This window comes from Saccopteryx bilineata, chromosome 4 (genome assembly GCF_036850765.1).
Source record: "Saccopteryx bilineata isolate mSacBil1 chromosome 4, mSacBil1_pri_phased_curated, whole genome shotgun sequence".
Classification (NCBI taxonomy): domain Eukaryota; kingdom Metazoa; phylum Chordata; class Mammalia; order Chiroptera; family Emballonuridae; genus Saccopteryx; species Saccopteryx bilineata.
The window spans coordinates 294,739,592-294,755,674 of record NC_089493.1 but is presented as its reverse complement, the minus strand read 5'-3'; the positions used below and the strand labels follow the sequence as shown (position 1 = coordinate 294,755,674).

The 16,083-nt window shown below is 53.1% G+C and overlaps 1 protein-coding gene across 8 annotated transcripts in view; it reads left to right on the top strand.

Annotated features, from left to right (window-relative positions):
• TNRC6A (trinucleotide repeat containing adaptor 6A) overlaps positions 1 to 16,083 on the top strand; it is a 160,486-nt gene that overhangs the window by 122,436 nt on the left and 21,967 nt on the right. For 5 of the 8 annotated variants that reach the window (XR_010731236.1, XM_066275818.1, XM_066275825.1 and 2 more), the window contains exons 5-9: positions 1,252 to 1,590; positions 9,665 to 12,253; positions 13,475 to 13,651; positions 14,551 to 14,726; positions 15,826 to 15,858. Coding sequence is in view for 7 of the 8 variants with exons in the window: in XM_066275818.1 (XP_066131915.1) it covers positions 1,252 to 1,590; positions 9,665 to 12,253; positions 13,475 to 13,651; positions 14,551 to 14,726; positions 15,826 to 15,858 (3,314 nt within the window). In the remaining variant the exon portion in view is untranslated. The remainder of the gene's footprint in view (positions 1 to 1,251; positions 1,591 to 9,664; positions 12,254 to 13,474; positions 13,652 to 14,550; positions 14,727 to 15,825; positions 15,859 to 16,083) is intronic. The other 3 variants (XM_066275823.1, XM_066275824.1, XM_066275821.1) reach the window with 2 other exon arrangements.

The following is a 16,083-nucleotide window of genomic DNA, read 5'->3' as shown; positions in this document are numbered from 1 at the left end:
CAGTCAGACTTACGCAGCCTGGCCAGGAGCACAGCCCAGGGAAGGCAGATCTGGGCTGGACACCTCAGTCCGTCTGGTCCCAGAAGCTCCTATAACATGCTTCCTCGCCGTAGGTTAGAGATTGGGTGTCTTAACTGGTAAGGCACTTCTGTCAGCTTCTGTTCTTACTCCCTTCTGGGAGCTCAAAAATTCACTATCTGTGGTTTCTGGCTGTTCCTATATAGACAAGTGGCTATTCTGAGATTCATTTCTCCAGTTTTGATTACTGTCATAGATTTCATCCTGTTTTCTTTGTACTTACTTTCCTGTGCTCAGTTTATGTGATTCAGACATTTAAACAATAAAAAACATTGTTAACTCTTTGCTGTTTTGGAAGGAAACTGACAGGTTGTTTTCTACTCTCCTTCTTATGCTGTGTTATCTTTCAGAGGTAAAAAATAGAAACCATTAAAATAGAAACATTAAACATGAGGCAGATTAAGAACAAATTACCAGGGAATTGAGGGCTTCTTTTGGGATTACCGAATTCTTTCATAATGTGAGTTCCATGCTTTTTTTATTTTTATTTATTTATTTTTTTGTATTTTTCCAAAGCTGGAAACGGGGAGAGACAGTCAGACAGACTCCCACATGCGCCCAACCGGGATCCACCCGGCACGCCCACCAGGGGCGACGCTCTGCCCACCAGGGGGTGATGCTCTGCCCCTCTGGGGCGTCGCTCTGTCGCGACCAGAGCCACTCTAGCGCCTGGGGCAGAGGCCAAGGAGCCATCCCCAGCGCCCGGGCCATCTTTGCTCCAATGGAGCCTCGCTGCGGGAGGGGAAGAGAGAGACAGAGAGGAAGGAGGGGGGGAGGGGGGGGAAGCAGATGGGCCCTTCTCCTGTGTGCCCTGGTCGAGAATCGAACCCGGGACTTCTGCACGCCAGGCTGACTCTCCACCACTGAGCCAACCTGCCAGGGCCGAGTTCCATGCTTTTAAAGCCAGTGCTCGCAGTCCAGTCGGGGCATGTCCTGGGGGCGGAGGAGACCGGGAGCCCCCTGCAGGCCCAGGACTGCAGTGGTCTTCACGGCAGCCGGGGAGGGACCCTGACTCACTGACAGGAAGCCGGAGCTGGGTGTGAGGGTGCCCCGCCTGGAGCTCTGTGCCCTTAGGATTGATCTTCTTAATGCCTTGTTGTGTAGATGGCTGATACTCTGGAGGTACACTTCCCTGGCTAATCTTGTCCACCCCTTTTCTTTTGTTGGGATCAGTGCCAGAACAGGTAAAGCCCATTGTAAGCCTGCCTCAGCCCGCCAGCTCTAGTAACGGCCCTTCCCCAGCGACCAGCACTGATAATAATGCCCAGCGAGCCACAGCCAGCCCACAGCCGCAGCCACCGCCGGCCTTGCCTCGGTATCCGCGCGAAGTGCCGCCACGGTTTCGCCACCAGGAGCACAAGCCGCCCCTAAAGCGGGGCCAGCACTTCCCCGTCATAGCAGCGAACCTGGGACCCGCGGCGAGAGCGCCGAGCAGCCAGCCCGAGAGCAGTGCTGGGGCGGGCCCGCCCCCACCGAGTCCCGGAGAGGCGCAGCGCGGCGCGCCCCGGCCAGGTGAGAGGCCTTTCTTCCAGACTCGGGCGCCCCTCTGGGCAGAGCAGGTGGACATGTCCACGGCGGCGGGTGGTCAGGTGTCCCTGCTCGCTGGCCTCGGGGTGGCACAGTGAGGATCGGCCCGGGAGCTGAGGGTCGGGACTCGGGAATGTTGCTTCTGAGGTCACTGCCCATCCTGCCCTTTTTTTTTTTTTTAATTTAAATTTTTTTTTTTTTTTTTTTTACAGAGAGAGAGTCAGAGAGAGGGTTAGACAGGGACAGACAGACAGGAACGGAGAGAGATGAGAAGCATCAATCATCAGTTTTTCATTGCGACACCTTAGTTGTTCATTGATTGCTTTCTCATACGTGCCTTGACCGTGGGGCTATAGCAGACCGAGTAACCCCTTGCTTGAGCCAGTGACCTTGGGTGCAAGCTGATGAGCCTCACTCAAACCAGATGAGCCCGCACTCAAGCTGGTGACCTCGGGGTTTCGAACCTGGGTCCTCTGCATCCCAGCCTGACACTCTATCCACTGTGCCACCGCCTAGTCAGGCCCATCCTGCTTTTAAAGTGACCGTTTTCCTCACCCTCCCTGTCCTAGCTGTGTAAATAAGCGTCTTAGACTCAAGTCCATCATAGCTTGGTGTAGCTAAGACCTGGCACTTCCCTCGAGTGGTGTGGGGGCAGTTCTGTGTGTGTTGCGTGCAGTGCCAGCAGCCCTGTGAGCCGCACGCCGCGCTCGTCTCCCCTTCTTGAGAGGAGGCTGAAGCTCCAGGACATGACACATGGGCCTGGGTCGCTCCGTGACCATGTGCCATGAAGGACAGCCCTCGTGAAAATGACCGAACAGCACATGCTCTCAGCCACTTCCGCGTGGCCGTTCCCGGCTCAGTCGCGGTGTGAGGCCTGAGTGCTCTAGCGTGTCCTTACACAGTCTTCCTGAAGCCCAGTATGTGTCCGTGTTTTCATGGGTTCCGGTGGTTTGTCCATGCTTTTATCAAAGTATGTGTTTTCGAGCTTTCATCATAAGCCACATAGAAAATTGAGGGAAACCGAGGTCCCCATGCATGAAAACACTAGCTGATGAGTACAGGCTCTGGAGCAGACGGACCTGGTCTTCAGACCCTAGCTCCACTGTGTGTGCCAGGTGTCCGAGTCTCACCCAGGCTGCCCTGTACACTGTCCCCGGGAGAGGAACTCGCCTTCTGCCTCCGCGGCCTCCGCATAAAGCAGGGACTGCTCTGCACACATGGTGGTGTTTCCTGGCTAGTGAGCCGGCTGGGACTCACAGCAGCAGCTGACTGGGAAGCTCCTCTCGTCACAGCACCCATGCCGTGCTCGGGGACAGACTGGCTGTGACAGATAAAGAAGAAGAGGGTGAGTGTGAGTTTTCCAGTGTAGGTGATTAGAGCAGCCATTGTTATTGGAAAGGGTAGAAACTTGAATTGTCATCCTGAGAAAATACTCTCTCCCCTCCGGACATGGACTACCAACTGATCTTGGTCAGATCGCCCCCTCACCTGAGCGTCTGCTAATCTCTGAAGTATGAACAGTAATTGTCCATCTCTAAGCTCGCTTTGAGGATCAAAGTACATGACACGTTAAAGTAAACAGCTTAGTGGTGAATGTGTTGGCACTGAATGAATTACCTTCCCTGTGAGCTGTACAGAGGACTTCCACTTTTCAGGAAGAAGTGCCTGCTTTAGACAGAACCCACCCGATGCCAAACAACTGATGACGTGATTGGAAGTTCATCTGGGAAGTCAGATTGGAAGCAGATGGACTGAGTCATCAGCATAATAAAAATGCAGTTAAAACCTTGAGAGGTTATAGGACGAATACTTGGGTGCCTCCTGCACATGTGGCATGGTAATTAAACAGAGAAGTGGGTGGTAAATTCAGAAAATGATACTTGTTGGATATGTTTTTTCATTTTGGGAAATGAAACAAACTTGTTTTGAAATGGGTACAACAGGAGTCTAAGAGTCATATTTTTCAAGAATGGACATGGGTCAAAAAATCTGAAAGCATTACAGGTGTACATTTAGATGACAAGAAGGCCTAAGATGAGGGCATAGGAAAGAGTCTTCAGAATCGTTTGAGAAGGAAAAATATCCCACCTTTTCTAAAAGGACCTCAGAAGGGTGAGCAGCATTGCTGTGGAGGGCGGGGTGGGCGTCAGGAGGGCAGCGCCCGCCCGGGGTCTGACGCCAAGTCCTCAAACAGTGAGCGCAGGTGCCGCGGGAAAGCCTTCTGCAGAAGAACCAGATTTGTGCTTTTGTCTTTTTTTAAACATTTGTGAATTCCCACCTACCAGCAGTGTGTCACATATTTACATTCAGACCTCTTAGTAGATGCTACTAGGAGTGATAATAGAAACTTTAGCCACAGAATACACCACTGGGTGTCTGAATCAGGGAAGATTTCTTAGACCCTTACCCAGCTCCTGGAAGGTTGACATGACAGTGTAGTGTCATAGACTCCTAACCCGTTTGGAGTGCTGACTGTGAGCGCCTCGCTGCGGTAATGCATTTAGTCCTCATTGTGCAGACTAGCGAGGTCATGTCCCCCTCACAGACTAGAGTGAAGAACAGCGCTGTGCACAAGCATCAGGAGCCTGAGCCGTCGCCCAGAAACACGTGTCTGCTGCTCTCAAAACTGGGCGTCCATCCTTACGGGCCGCAGGGCTCCAACCCGCATTTTACCATCTGCTTTTATTTTTGTCTATTTCTGTTCACATTTGGCTTTTTGTTTCCTGAACATGCAGTTAAGGAAGTAGAGCTGACATCTAAATTGATGTATATAATCCATACATAGGAATGTATTTTAAGTTGTGATGGTGGAGATGAGGCATGCTGGCTGTGTCTCCCTTTTCCCCGTGTAATGGGCTTATTCAGTGCAGCCAGGCAGTGGGGCTCATCCGTCCATGAGACTGGGGACTCTGTAACTCGGGGTCCCAAGCTGAAATGCCTTCCCGGGTTGCCAGGCAGGTAAGGGGACAGGGGATCAGGGAGTGATAGGAGCAGGGGTCTCAGTTGATCTCATGCTCTGCATGAAGTAAGTACCTTTACATTCTTACATTAAGTGTTTCAGAACCCTGTGCTGGTCCAGCCAGACAGTGCTGTGGGCGGAGCCCAGACACTTAGTGACGGTCTCAGCTGACGTCTGAGACCTCCTGCAGTTGATTCCTTAGAGCAGTAAGGTGCCAGGCCCTGCCACTCCCCAGATGTCACTAGAATTTGCGAGGACTAATGTGTAACAGGACTAGCTGCGGTCTTGTTCCTGTGGGCCAAAGGGCGCCGACCCAACCTTATCATCCAGCTCACGTGATAAATACACAGGCCTTGAGCGAGTAGGAAAGAGGACCACGCGTCCCGTGCACCCACATCTGTAAGTTGTTAATGTCCTGATTTCACACGCACACCGCCCTCCCTCACCACACATTCACATACATCCATACATTTGTACATGTGTGTGCACATTCTTCTCTCTTCACCATTGGTACTTCCACATGTCATTTCCTAAGAGTAAGGACAGTCTCCAATACAACCATGGTACTAGGATCCCCCGGAAGCGAAAGGACTTACTCAGCAATATCCTCTGATAACAGCTTGCGCTCATATTGCCATCGGTTGTCCCAGAATGTCTTTCTGCTTGTTTACAGTATGGTACATTTATATAAAATATAAAGCATGCAAAGCAACGTTATGTATTGTTTGGGGATGAATTAAAATATGGCATTTGAAAGGGTCCCTCGCAGTTTCCCAGTGGGAGGAGGGCGCTGTGGCCAGAAGGGTCACACAGCGCTTCATACTGCAGCTGGTGTGTGTCTCGAGGTGAGCAGCGCCTAGCTGTGCTGTCTGTTGCTCTTTATAGCCTTTCCTGCTTTTGAGGGTTTTTTAAAGAAGTTTGGGGACATTTGAGCTATAATGATAAAACATCAAGAATTGGGGTTATTTTAACGAAAAATGTTAACATTAAAGTTCCCGATGGTGGTTAGGTGTGCAGACATTGCCCGTCCCCTGTGCTGTCCGTGGTCTTGCTGTGGTGTGCATCCCAACGTCGTGTCCCCTCCCCTCCGCACACGAGCCTGCCGCCGCCTCTGTCTGCAGCCTCGGTGGTGTGCATCCCGACGTCGTGTCCCCTCCCCTCCGCACACGAGCCTGCCGCCGCCTCTGTCTGCAGCCTCGGTGGTGTGCATCCCGGACGGCGTGTCCCCTCCCCTCCGCACGCGAGCCTGCCGCCGCCTCTGTCTGCAGCCTCGGTGGTGTGCATCCCGACGGCGTGTCCCCTCCCCTCCGCACGCGAGCCTGCCGCCGCCTCTGTCTGCAGCCTCGGTGGTGTGCATCCCGGACGGCGTGTCCCCTCCCCTCCGCACACGAGCCTGCCGCCGCCTCTGTCTGCAGCCTCGGTGGTGTGCATCCCGGACGGCGTGTCCCCTCCCCTCCGCACACGAGCCTGCCGCCGCCTCTGTCTGCAGCCTCGGTGGTGTGCATCCCGACGGCGTGTCCCCTCCCCTCCGCACGCGAGCCTGCCGCCGCCTCTGTCTGCAGCCTCGGGTCTCTGTTGCCCTTTGCAGTCGGTTCTTCTCAGACCCCCGTTCTCGTGAGACTGTTGTAGAAGTTCTTTCCTCCACTTTGTCTCAGAGTTCTTACAGGAGGAGTCCTGACTGAAACGTTTTCGTGGTGATTGCTGAGGAGTCTTGTGTGGTAGCTCCGGTTAGACCAGGTATCTGCACACACACAGAGACACACGCACACGTGCGCATGCGTGCGTCTTAGGTTTCTCTAAGCTGCAGCGTTTTTCATAACTGACAAGGTCCTTGTGACCCACCCTCAGTAAATGCAATTTTTGAAATGGACTTTTAATTTAGGTGTTTTTGAAGGTATCAAGTTAAGTTCAGATTAAAAATGGAACTTTAGTGCTGGCCAGATAGCTCCGTTGGCTTGAGCGCTGTCCTGAAGCACAGAGGTTGCCGGTTCGATCCCCAGTCAGGGCACAGACAGGAACAGATCAGTGTTCCTGTCTTTCCCTCCATTCCTCTCTCTCAAATCAATCAGTAAAGTACTTCTTTAAAAAACGGAATTTTATAAAATAATTACTATTGATATCTCTCCTTCTTTTCCTAAAATACATAGGAATATATAGCAGAAGATAAATTTAGACCACCACCACCTCCAAACAAGGCCTGGGACCAGATTTTGAGGGAAATTTCCACTAACATTAAAGGTGATAGAGTCAGTTTGAAAAATGTATATTTTGTTGACTTTTCATTTTTACTTATTTATTTTGATGTATTCTGACATTAAAAAGCTTCACTTTTCGGGTAAGTAGTCAGGTCTGTGTCATTTTTATAATGATTTCTTTCTTTGCTTTTATGTATAGAACGTTCTCATTCACCAATAACTTCATGCTTTCCTCTTAACACTGGGAGTTATTTGGAAAATTGTCTCATTTGAAAAATGTTTTAAATATATATATTCCTTTCCTCTTCCTGATGTAGAATGCTAAGCTGTGACACCTCCTTGGGTCTGTTTCTGGGTCCCTTGTTCTGTCCAGCCGAGTGCTGACCGTCCGAGAGCACAGCGCCGTGTCCTGCCGGCCAGACAGTTCTCCTTCCCTCTGCTCTCCCGCCTCTTCCTTCCGAGCTTTCCACTCGTTCTCATGAATTTTAAAATCATTTTAATTGAGTTACAGGCTCCCTCATTAGCAGTTTCTTCCCATTGAATTAAACTTCAAACATTGTCACAGCTTCCTCTTCAGGAAATTTCCGTACTCAGTCAGGTTGCCTGCAGTCATGTGGACTCACACTTGACTCTTAAGGGTTCTGTAGCTTTACTCAAGTTGTAGCTTTAAACAAGTTGCCTTTGTTTCCATCGCACTTCCACACTGATGCTTCCTGGAGGGGAAGACACTGTTGCTTTCTGCGTGCTAGCTATTTCTGTCTCTTTTCTGCCGTCTTTGCCTCATTTGGGGGTCATATTTCATCGGTTAGTACTTCTAGCACAAAGCTGAGTCCTAGTGTTGGTGACAAATGTTCCGTCTTTTTTCCTGTTGTTATGGGAGTGCTTCTGATGTTTCATTGTTGAATTCCAGTCCCCTCCCTCTGTTTCCAGCTTCTAACAGTCCCACTATCACAGTTTTATTTCTGTTGTGTGGAGGAGGCAACACACACAAGCGAAAAAGCAAATAATGGCAACAGAAGTCCTATGCTGCTGCTTCGCTGTTTAGTTTGGAGAAAAGTGGGCGGAATTGGGACTGGTGATGTTTGGGTTTGCTGTGCACAGGAAGGAATTGGTGACAGATCCTAGGTTTTAGGAAGCTGGCTGAGATGAGGAAGTGAGTAGGTAAGTGGGATTGTGTTTTTCCTTCGGGAGGACGTACCTTTGGGGCTGTGCCCGTGCCCGGGGCTGTGTGAAGGGCTCAGTGTGGAAGCACCAGCAGCACCAGGCCACAGCTCCGTGCTGCTGTGGTGGGGCGGCTGCTGGCTGCCTATCCAGTGAGATCGGCTGGCTTCTGATGGCCTTCATTCTCTTGTGGGCACTGGAAGATGCCCACAGAATTTGTCAGCTTAAAACTGATTCTTCAACAGGGAGGGAAAATCAGTCACTCACAGAACTTTTCGAGTACTACATGTGTTTGTTGAACTGTCTATACACTTTTGGTGGCTTGCTGGTCCTTTTCCCTGCTGCTCTTTAGAGTTCTGTCACCTGCCGTTGCTGACAGCTGTGCCTTCAGAGACAGTGCTGGGAGGCAGGCCTGCAACCTGTGCTGGGCCTTCAGCATATCAGTGGGCTGTGACGTGAGCATGTGTGACTGAAAGGCCTGCAGGCCCTGGCCGGGTAGCTCAGTGGGTTACAGCGCCGTCCCCGCACGCCAAGCTTGCGGGTTCGATCCCCGGTCAGGGCACAGACAGGGTTTAAGCAATGAATGCATGAATAAGTGGAACAAGAAATCAGTGTTTCCCTTTCTCTCTCTTTCTCCTCCTTTCTCTCCCTTCCTTTCTCTAAAAACAATAAATAAAACTTTTTTAAAAATTTAAAAAATATGAAAACACTGTATATGATTCCGATTACTGTAAAGAGAACTACAGCATAGGCAGCTCCCAAGGATAGTCTAAATGCAGCCGTCTTCTGTGGGCAGTCTCTAACTATGCCCGGTCCTTAAACTGAGTCTGCTCCTTACGCTCGGACTGCCTACCCTAACATAGCTAGTGACCGTGTGCGGAGGCAGGTCTAAGGTGGGGGCTGACTGGAGGGCTGGTCCTCAGCGGTCTTCAGTATCAGCAGCTGATTTCTAATCATAGTAATTCTGTGATCTTCAGCATATCGATGAACGATTTTTCTGTTGTCTTTCAGTAAACATGGCTATATGGGTAAATTAAGAAATTTGTATGAAGAAGAGAAGACCTAAAAATACTTGTGTCCAGTACTTCAGGTTGCACGTGAACACCACCAAGTGGGAACGTGATGGAAAAGACTTCACAATCCTTCCAAACTTGTCGTAGTACCAAAAACAGACCTGTGCGAAAGCTAGTCGAGAAAGACAGGCCGGAAAAGGGTTGCTTACGCACAGGGTGGGGCAGAAGTGTACAGTCGGGAGTATGTGCAGCACAGAGCCTTTCCGTGGGTTATCAGTCGTGGTCTTGTCTTTGTGTGACAGCTGTAAACCTGCCTTTGCCCGCCCTGTGTTCCTGATACATGTCACCCAGTCTGGCCTGTTCACCTGTCCTTACCCATCTGCCCCTTAGCCTCTTCTTCCAGGCAGGCTGCTAAGCCTGGGCTGCGTTGCGCTCCCCGATGCGTCTCTGCCGCCTCACCCTTCCTGACTCTAAAGTGCTGCCACTCTGTCCGGGAGCGGTTGGTTCTTTCAGCAGGTAGCCACTGGGGAGCTCTTTCTTACGTGCCAGATGGGCGCTGTGCTGGGCCCTTAGGATGGCATCAGGGGACAGAGTGCAGAGCTCCCCGCCCAGGGGCCCGCGGAACCACACTGCCACGCGTTAGATCTTGTTGATGTTGAGTGGCCACATGCATTTACTGTCTAGTCATCGGTTTTCCAAACACTTAATTAAATTCTGTACTTTTATTCCAGATACAAACCACAACACTTCCGGGAGCCATTATGAGAATTTGCAGCGGGGACCCGCGTCTTCCACGAACGACTCGAGCACAAGCTGTACGGATGTGGTTGTGAACGACGCCCCCGGGAAGGCATCATGGCCCTCGGCCCCTGGCAGTGACCCAGAGCTGGCTTCAGAATGCGTGGACGCTGATTCCGCCTCCGGTTCCGAGTCAGAGAGAAACATCACGATCATGGCGTCCGGGAGCGCAGGCAGCGAGAAAGATGGCCCTCGGAGCAGTGCTGGCCTCGGCTCCCAGAACAAGTTTGTGGTTGGCGGCAGCAGCAGCGTGGGCCGCGGTGGCGGTGCGGGGCCCTGGGGCTTCTCCCACGGCGCCATGATAAGCACATGCCAGGTCCCCGTGGATGCCCCCGAGAGCACGCCAGAGAGCAGCGGCAGCCGGCTGGGCGCCTGGGGCCCTGGCAGCCCTCCCTCGGACGGAGGGGGGAACCCAAGCACTCTGACCTCAGTCGGCGGCCACGGGGCCTGGCCAGTGTTAGAGAGCAGCGGGCTGGCCCTGAAGGGGCCCGGCGGGGGCAGCGGTCCCGGCCTTGCTCTCCCCTGCAGCGCCATCGGCCAGGTGCCCAGCAATCAGAGTGTGAACTCCAAAGTGGGCGGCTCTGCGGCCCACGGCACCTGGGGAAGCCTTCAGGAGACTTGTGAGTCTGAAGTCGGTGGTACACAGATTTCATTCAGTGGTCAACCTCAGAATATCACCACTGACATGACCGGACCAAATAACACTACTAACTTTGTGACCTCTAGTTTACCAAACTCCGGTTCCGGTTCTGTGCAGAAGAAGGAGCTGCCGAGCACCGCGGGGGCCTGGCGCGTGAGCACAGTGGATCACCCTCAAATGCAGCAGATACAGGCACCGTCGGCTGTGAACGGCACCCCCCTCTCTCACCTGAGCAACGGAGAGTCAAAGGGCGCCGGCTCGTATGGTACTGCGTGGGCTGCCTATGGGTCTAACTACTCCGGAGACAAGTGTTCAAGTCCGAGTGGCCAAGCTAACGGTGACACTGTGAATGCAACGCTAATGCAGCCTGGCGCCCACGCGCCTGCGGGCACCAACTTCCAAGGGAACGCAAACAAAGGCGGCGGCGTGTGGGAGTCTGGGCCTGCAAGTGCCCAGAGCACGTCCTGGGGAGGCGGGAGCGGCGCGGCCCCCGGAGGCAGCCGGCGAGGGTGGGGGGCTCCTGCACAAAGCACTGGCGCCAGTGCCCCTGGCGTGGAGTGGAGCACGCTGCCTGGCAATCAGCATTCCGGCGACAGTGCAGACGGCAACGGGAAGAAGTTTACAAACGGATGGAATTCTACTGAGGAAGAGGATCAGGGTTCTGCCACATCTCAGACACAGGAGCAGAGCAGCGCGTGGGCCCAGACGGGGGGTGCAGTGGACAGCGAAGGTAGCACGGAAAGCACTGGACGCCTCGAGGAGAGAGCCGCTGGGGAGACTCCAGGCAGAGACAGAAGGAAGATGGATCAGCACACTTTACTCCAAAGCATTGTGAACAGAACTGACTTAGACCCGCGTGTCCTCTCCAACTCGGGCTGGGGACAGACGCCCATCAAGCAGAACACTGCCTGGGACACCGAGATGTCGCCCAGAGGGGAGAGGAAGGCCGACAACGGGACGGAGGCCTGGGGGGGCTCCGCAGCACAGACGTCCAGCTCAGGGGCCTGTGTGGACAAGGCGAGCCCCGGCAGTGCCGACCCCTCGTCCGGATCGGGGTGGGGGGACCCCAAGCCCGCTCTGAGGTGGGGAGACTCCAAAGGCTCAAGCTGCCAGGGGGGGTGGGAGGACGACTCTGCTGCTACAGGAACGGTCAAGAGCAGTCGCTGGGGGGGCTGCAAGGAGGAGCGGGCCACGTGGAATGATCTGCAGAAGAGCAAGCAAGGCTGGGGCGAGGGACACAAGTCCAGCCAAGGGTGGTCCGTGTCCGCCGGCGACCACTGGGGGGACGCGTCCAGGAGCAACCACTGGGGGGAGACCAACAAGAAGTCCAGCTCCGGAGGTAGCGACAGCGACAGGTCCGTTTCTGGTTGGAACGAACTTGGTAAAACCAGTTCTTTCACCTGGGGAAATAATATAAATCCAAATAATTCATCAGGATGGGATGACTCTTCTAAACCTAACTCTTCCCCGGGATGGGGGGACCCTCCAAAGTCCAGTCAGTCTCTGGGCTGGGGAGATTCGGCCAAGCCAGTCGCCTCTCCAGACTGGAGCAAGCAACCAGACATGGGGTCTTGGGGCGTCCCCCCAGGCCCAGGCAAACCCTCGGGTACGGGCTGGCTGGGAGGGCCCATTCCAGCCCCGGCCAAGGAGGAAGAGCCCACGGGCTGGGAGGAGCCGTCCCCCGAGTCCATACGGCGCAAGATGGAAATCGATGATGGAACCTCGGCCTGGGGAGACCCCAGCAAGTACAACTACAAGAATGTGAACATGTGGAACAAAAACGTCCCCACCGGCGGCAGCCGCTCAGACCAGCAAGCACAGGCGCACCAGCTGCTGCCGCCCGCCAGCGCCGTGCCAGCCCCGGAGGCGGGCGGGGGCTCCGGTGAGTTGTCCCTTTGTGGAGTCTCGGGGGTCTTTGCGCTGCACAGAGCTGAGCCTGTCACCTGCCCCTCATGCTGAGAGGTGCTCAGTGCTTGCTGCACACGCGCCCTTCACTCCCACGGGAGAGGGGCGGGGATGTCCCCTGTCGGAGACCAGCTCTGCCTCCGGCAGCACTGCTGTGGTCCCGTGTGGCCCGGTGCGCTCCGTTCTCCACGGCCGTGCTGCCGAGGGCAGGGCAGGGCTGGGGCAGCAGTGCCGGTGGGACTGCTGGTCGCTCTTCCCAGACTCTCTCGCTTTATTTGACTAAAATACCCCCAGAAATAGAGCACAGTAGCGACAGTACTCTCAGTACTAGATACTATATTTGGCCTTAGCAGGACCCAAGTCTGTTAGATACCACGTGTGTGTGTGTGTATGGGCACGTGTGTGCATGTGCCTGAAAGGTTTGACAGTGCCTTTATCCTCACTTCCCCTCAGTACAAGGAGCTGGTTCTGTCTCTGCACGTGATCTGGACAGTGACATTGCCATTCTGTGTCACTGCAGTAGATTGTCTTAGTTGGACGTGGTGACAGGAGTGTTTTCACGAACTGGCCTTTCAGGACCTATGTACTTTTGTTTTCCTGAGTGTAGTCTGTGGTATTAATGTAATTAGTTCAGTTCTTAGAAGAAACAGCTGTGTGTCTAAGGGGAAGGCTGTGTTGGTTCTTTTAAACATGTTTATGGCTTTCCCTTTGCTTTGGACAACTTAGTGACACTTTGTAAAAAGCGGGCTATGCTTTTCCAGAATGAGGACGTTGAAAGGTTGTACTTAGGGTAAAAATTCTATACCCTGACTGCTACCCAGCACAATTACCCGCTTTAATTCACTAGGTTTGGTTCAGACTGACATGACTTTCCAGGAATTAAATTTATCTTCAAAGGAGGGTGACTTTGTCATAATTAAGGTTATTCAAAAGAAACCTGCCTTATACCCAGTTAAGAGGGCAGTTAGGAAGGAAGGGCTGAAAAAAATACACATTACAGTCAAATTACAGTAACGGGAAATGATTTGTCTGCTTTATGTAGAACAGCTGCCATATTTTCTGCCCGTCTCAGTATCACCATTTAATACATAAATGTGAAGTTCTTCATCTTTTGTTCTCTGAGTGTTCCTTGTTGCCTCTGATTCCACTGTTCCTCCCTACCATGTGCTGATGACTTCTTTTCCCACACTCTCTAAAGGCTGGGGTGAGCCCTGGGGGGAGCCTTCTGCTCCAGCCACAACTGTGGATAATGGTACTTCCGCCTGGGGTAAGCCCATAGACAGTGGCCCCAGCTGGGGGGAGCCCAGTGCTGTGGCATCCAACACATCCTCGTGGGGCTCCAGCTCTGTTGGTCCACAAGCGCTAAGCAAGTCTGGTAAGTCACTGACGCTCGCCGGGGGCTCTTCTGCCGCAGTGGTGGTCTCGCATTGCACATGACTGATTGGCTGATGTCTGTGTCGTTGTCACGGTGTCCATGTGTCATCATTGCTAGATGATCCTATTTGGCTTTTCGAATTTGTAACATGGTTTGCTCTTCTGTCCTTCTGAATTTCCCTGTCTTTTTCTCATTTCCTTAGAACTGCAGCTATTAATGATTTGCATATACTTCACCCGATCGAAACTGTATTTTACCAGATTAGGTGATCTGGAAGTAGTCGAGCAGCTCCCAGGCCGTCCAACATGACAGACGGCCTAGAACAGTCACGGGGACATGGCAGGCTGTCCGGTGTAGGTTCCAGACGGTCCCCGAACCTTATACAGGGCACAAGCGAAGTTCAGGAAGGACTTCAGTACTCAGATGGACGTTGTCACTGTTCCATAGATTGTGTGTGGGACATCCCATAGCAATTCCAAAGGCGAGCACAGAGAGAGGATACTTTCTGTGGATGACTTGCAATACTTTTGGTCACTCTCCCTGAAAATATGTGTAAAAACGAACTCCTGTTCATTTCATCTATCCTCTTTGTCCTGTGCGTCACCGTGCAGACTGCTGAGTGTGAACACGAGTGCCACCATTATCCCGTGCTTAGGAGCCCTCTGATTCACAAAAGCATCAAAGATTTTTTTTTTAATTTTAATGAAAGTCAATTCTTATTTAATGAAACTTTGAACTCAGTCTATTAACATACATTCTGGTATGCAGATTTGGGGGGTTGAATAAAAGCAGTTTTTTTTAGGTTGTTCCCACACCCCACCCCTTTAATGGATGTTCATCGTCCAGAAAGAATCGTGTATTAACGCGTGTTCCTCTTTGTATTGCGAACCCACAACCAGGGCCCAAGTCTATGCAAGACGGCTGGTGTGGCGAGGACGGGCCGTTGGCCGGGGGCCGCCCCGCCGGCTGGGAGGAGGAGGAGGATGTGGAGATTGGGATGTGGAACAGCAGCTCCTCTCAAGAGCTCAACTCATCTTTAAATTGGCCGCCATACACGAAGAAAATGTCGTCGAAGGTAAACATGTCAAGGGCAACACCCTTGAAACTTAAAATTCCAGAGGTAGCTGACCCACAGAGAGTTACCGTTCTGTCCCCCCATTCACGGCGGTCAGCGTAGTCCAGGCAGTCCCCGCCATAGTGTAGCCTCCTGCCCAGCCAGCCGTGCGCCTGGGGACACGTGCGACCACAGGAACTTCCTTTCTCCCTCCCCACTGCTGAAGCCGGGGATTCCTCTCCTTCCCCACGCCGCCTCGGCCGCCGGGACAGCCCGCGCCCCGGCTGGTGCCCGGTGCTGAGGGGGAAGAACAGGCAAATCTCCATGTCGGCTCCTGCCACCATCCACTGCCAGTTCATGTCCCCTTCCATCACTGCCCCTGGAGCCCCTGCCCCGCCCCAGGTCCTCCGCCTCCTCATCCATCCATTATCCTCGTCCCTTTCCCATCCCAGAAGGTCCTATGACAAAAATCCCAAGGAAAGAGCTGGGTTTGGTTTTGCTATTACATGTGGACAGATCTGACTCTCAGACCGGGCTGTATGTCAGAACCGGGGGGACGGGGCGGGGGGGGGCGGTTCCCAGTGCAGCGTCCTGTCTGCCGGGACGTCTGCAGCTGGACGGCTGAGCCGTGTGTCCTGAGCCAGGCTCCATGTCCTGATGACGCTGGTGTCTGAGCTCCTGGTGGCCATGTTCGAAGTCGGTGCCCAGTCCCCAGGGGTTTCTGACCTGTCCATCCCCACATCGTGTTTAGAAACCATTCCTTTTTGAGAGACCCTTGGAGCCAAATATCTTGTACTAGAAATAGGTGACTTGCTGGGGTCCCCGTTTTACTCCTGGGATTCTAGGTCTAGGACCTGCCATTTTCATTTAAAAATTTTTCCTGTTTGGCTGAATTTGCCTATTGCCTCACCATGTGGCTTATGAGGTGCTTTCCCATGTTTTACATAAACTCGTACTCTCTGAGACAGAGCACTGGTGAGCACGAGACTGAGGAGGCTGGTGACCTGCCCGAGTCGCCTGACTAGTGAGTGACAGAGCAGGGTGCCACGTGGGGCTCCAGTCCAAACCCCGCGTTCTCCCACTGGACCGTGCCGTTTTGTGACTTTGTCTTTCCTTACAGGGTCTGAGTGGCAAAAAAAGGAGAAGGGAAAGGGTGTGTAGCCTTTTTACTCTTTCTCCTTTGTTTCTACTAGTAACAATCTCTTAGAAAGCAACCGCAAACACTCACGTAGCCTCTGCTGTGCGCTGGGTACTGTGCTTGGAGCTGGGGTTCAGAACACGGAGACGGCTGCCCCGTCCAGGAGCTCAGAGGGAGGGCGGGCGCTAGGAGCAGTCTGAGCAGTCGGCTGGGATCTGGGGCGTGCCTGGGGGTGGAGTG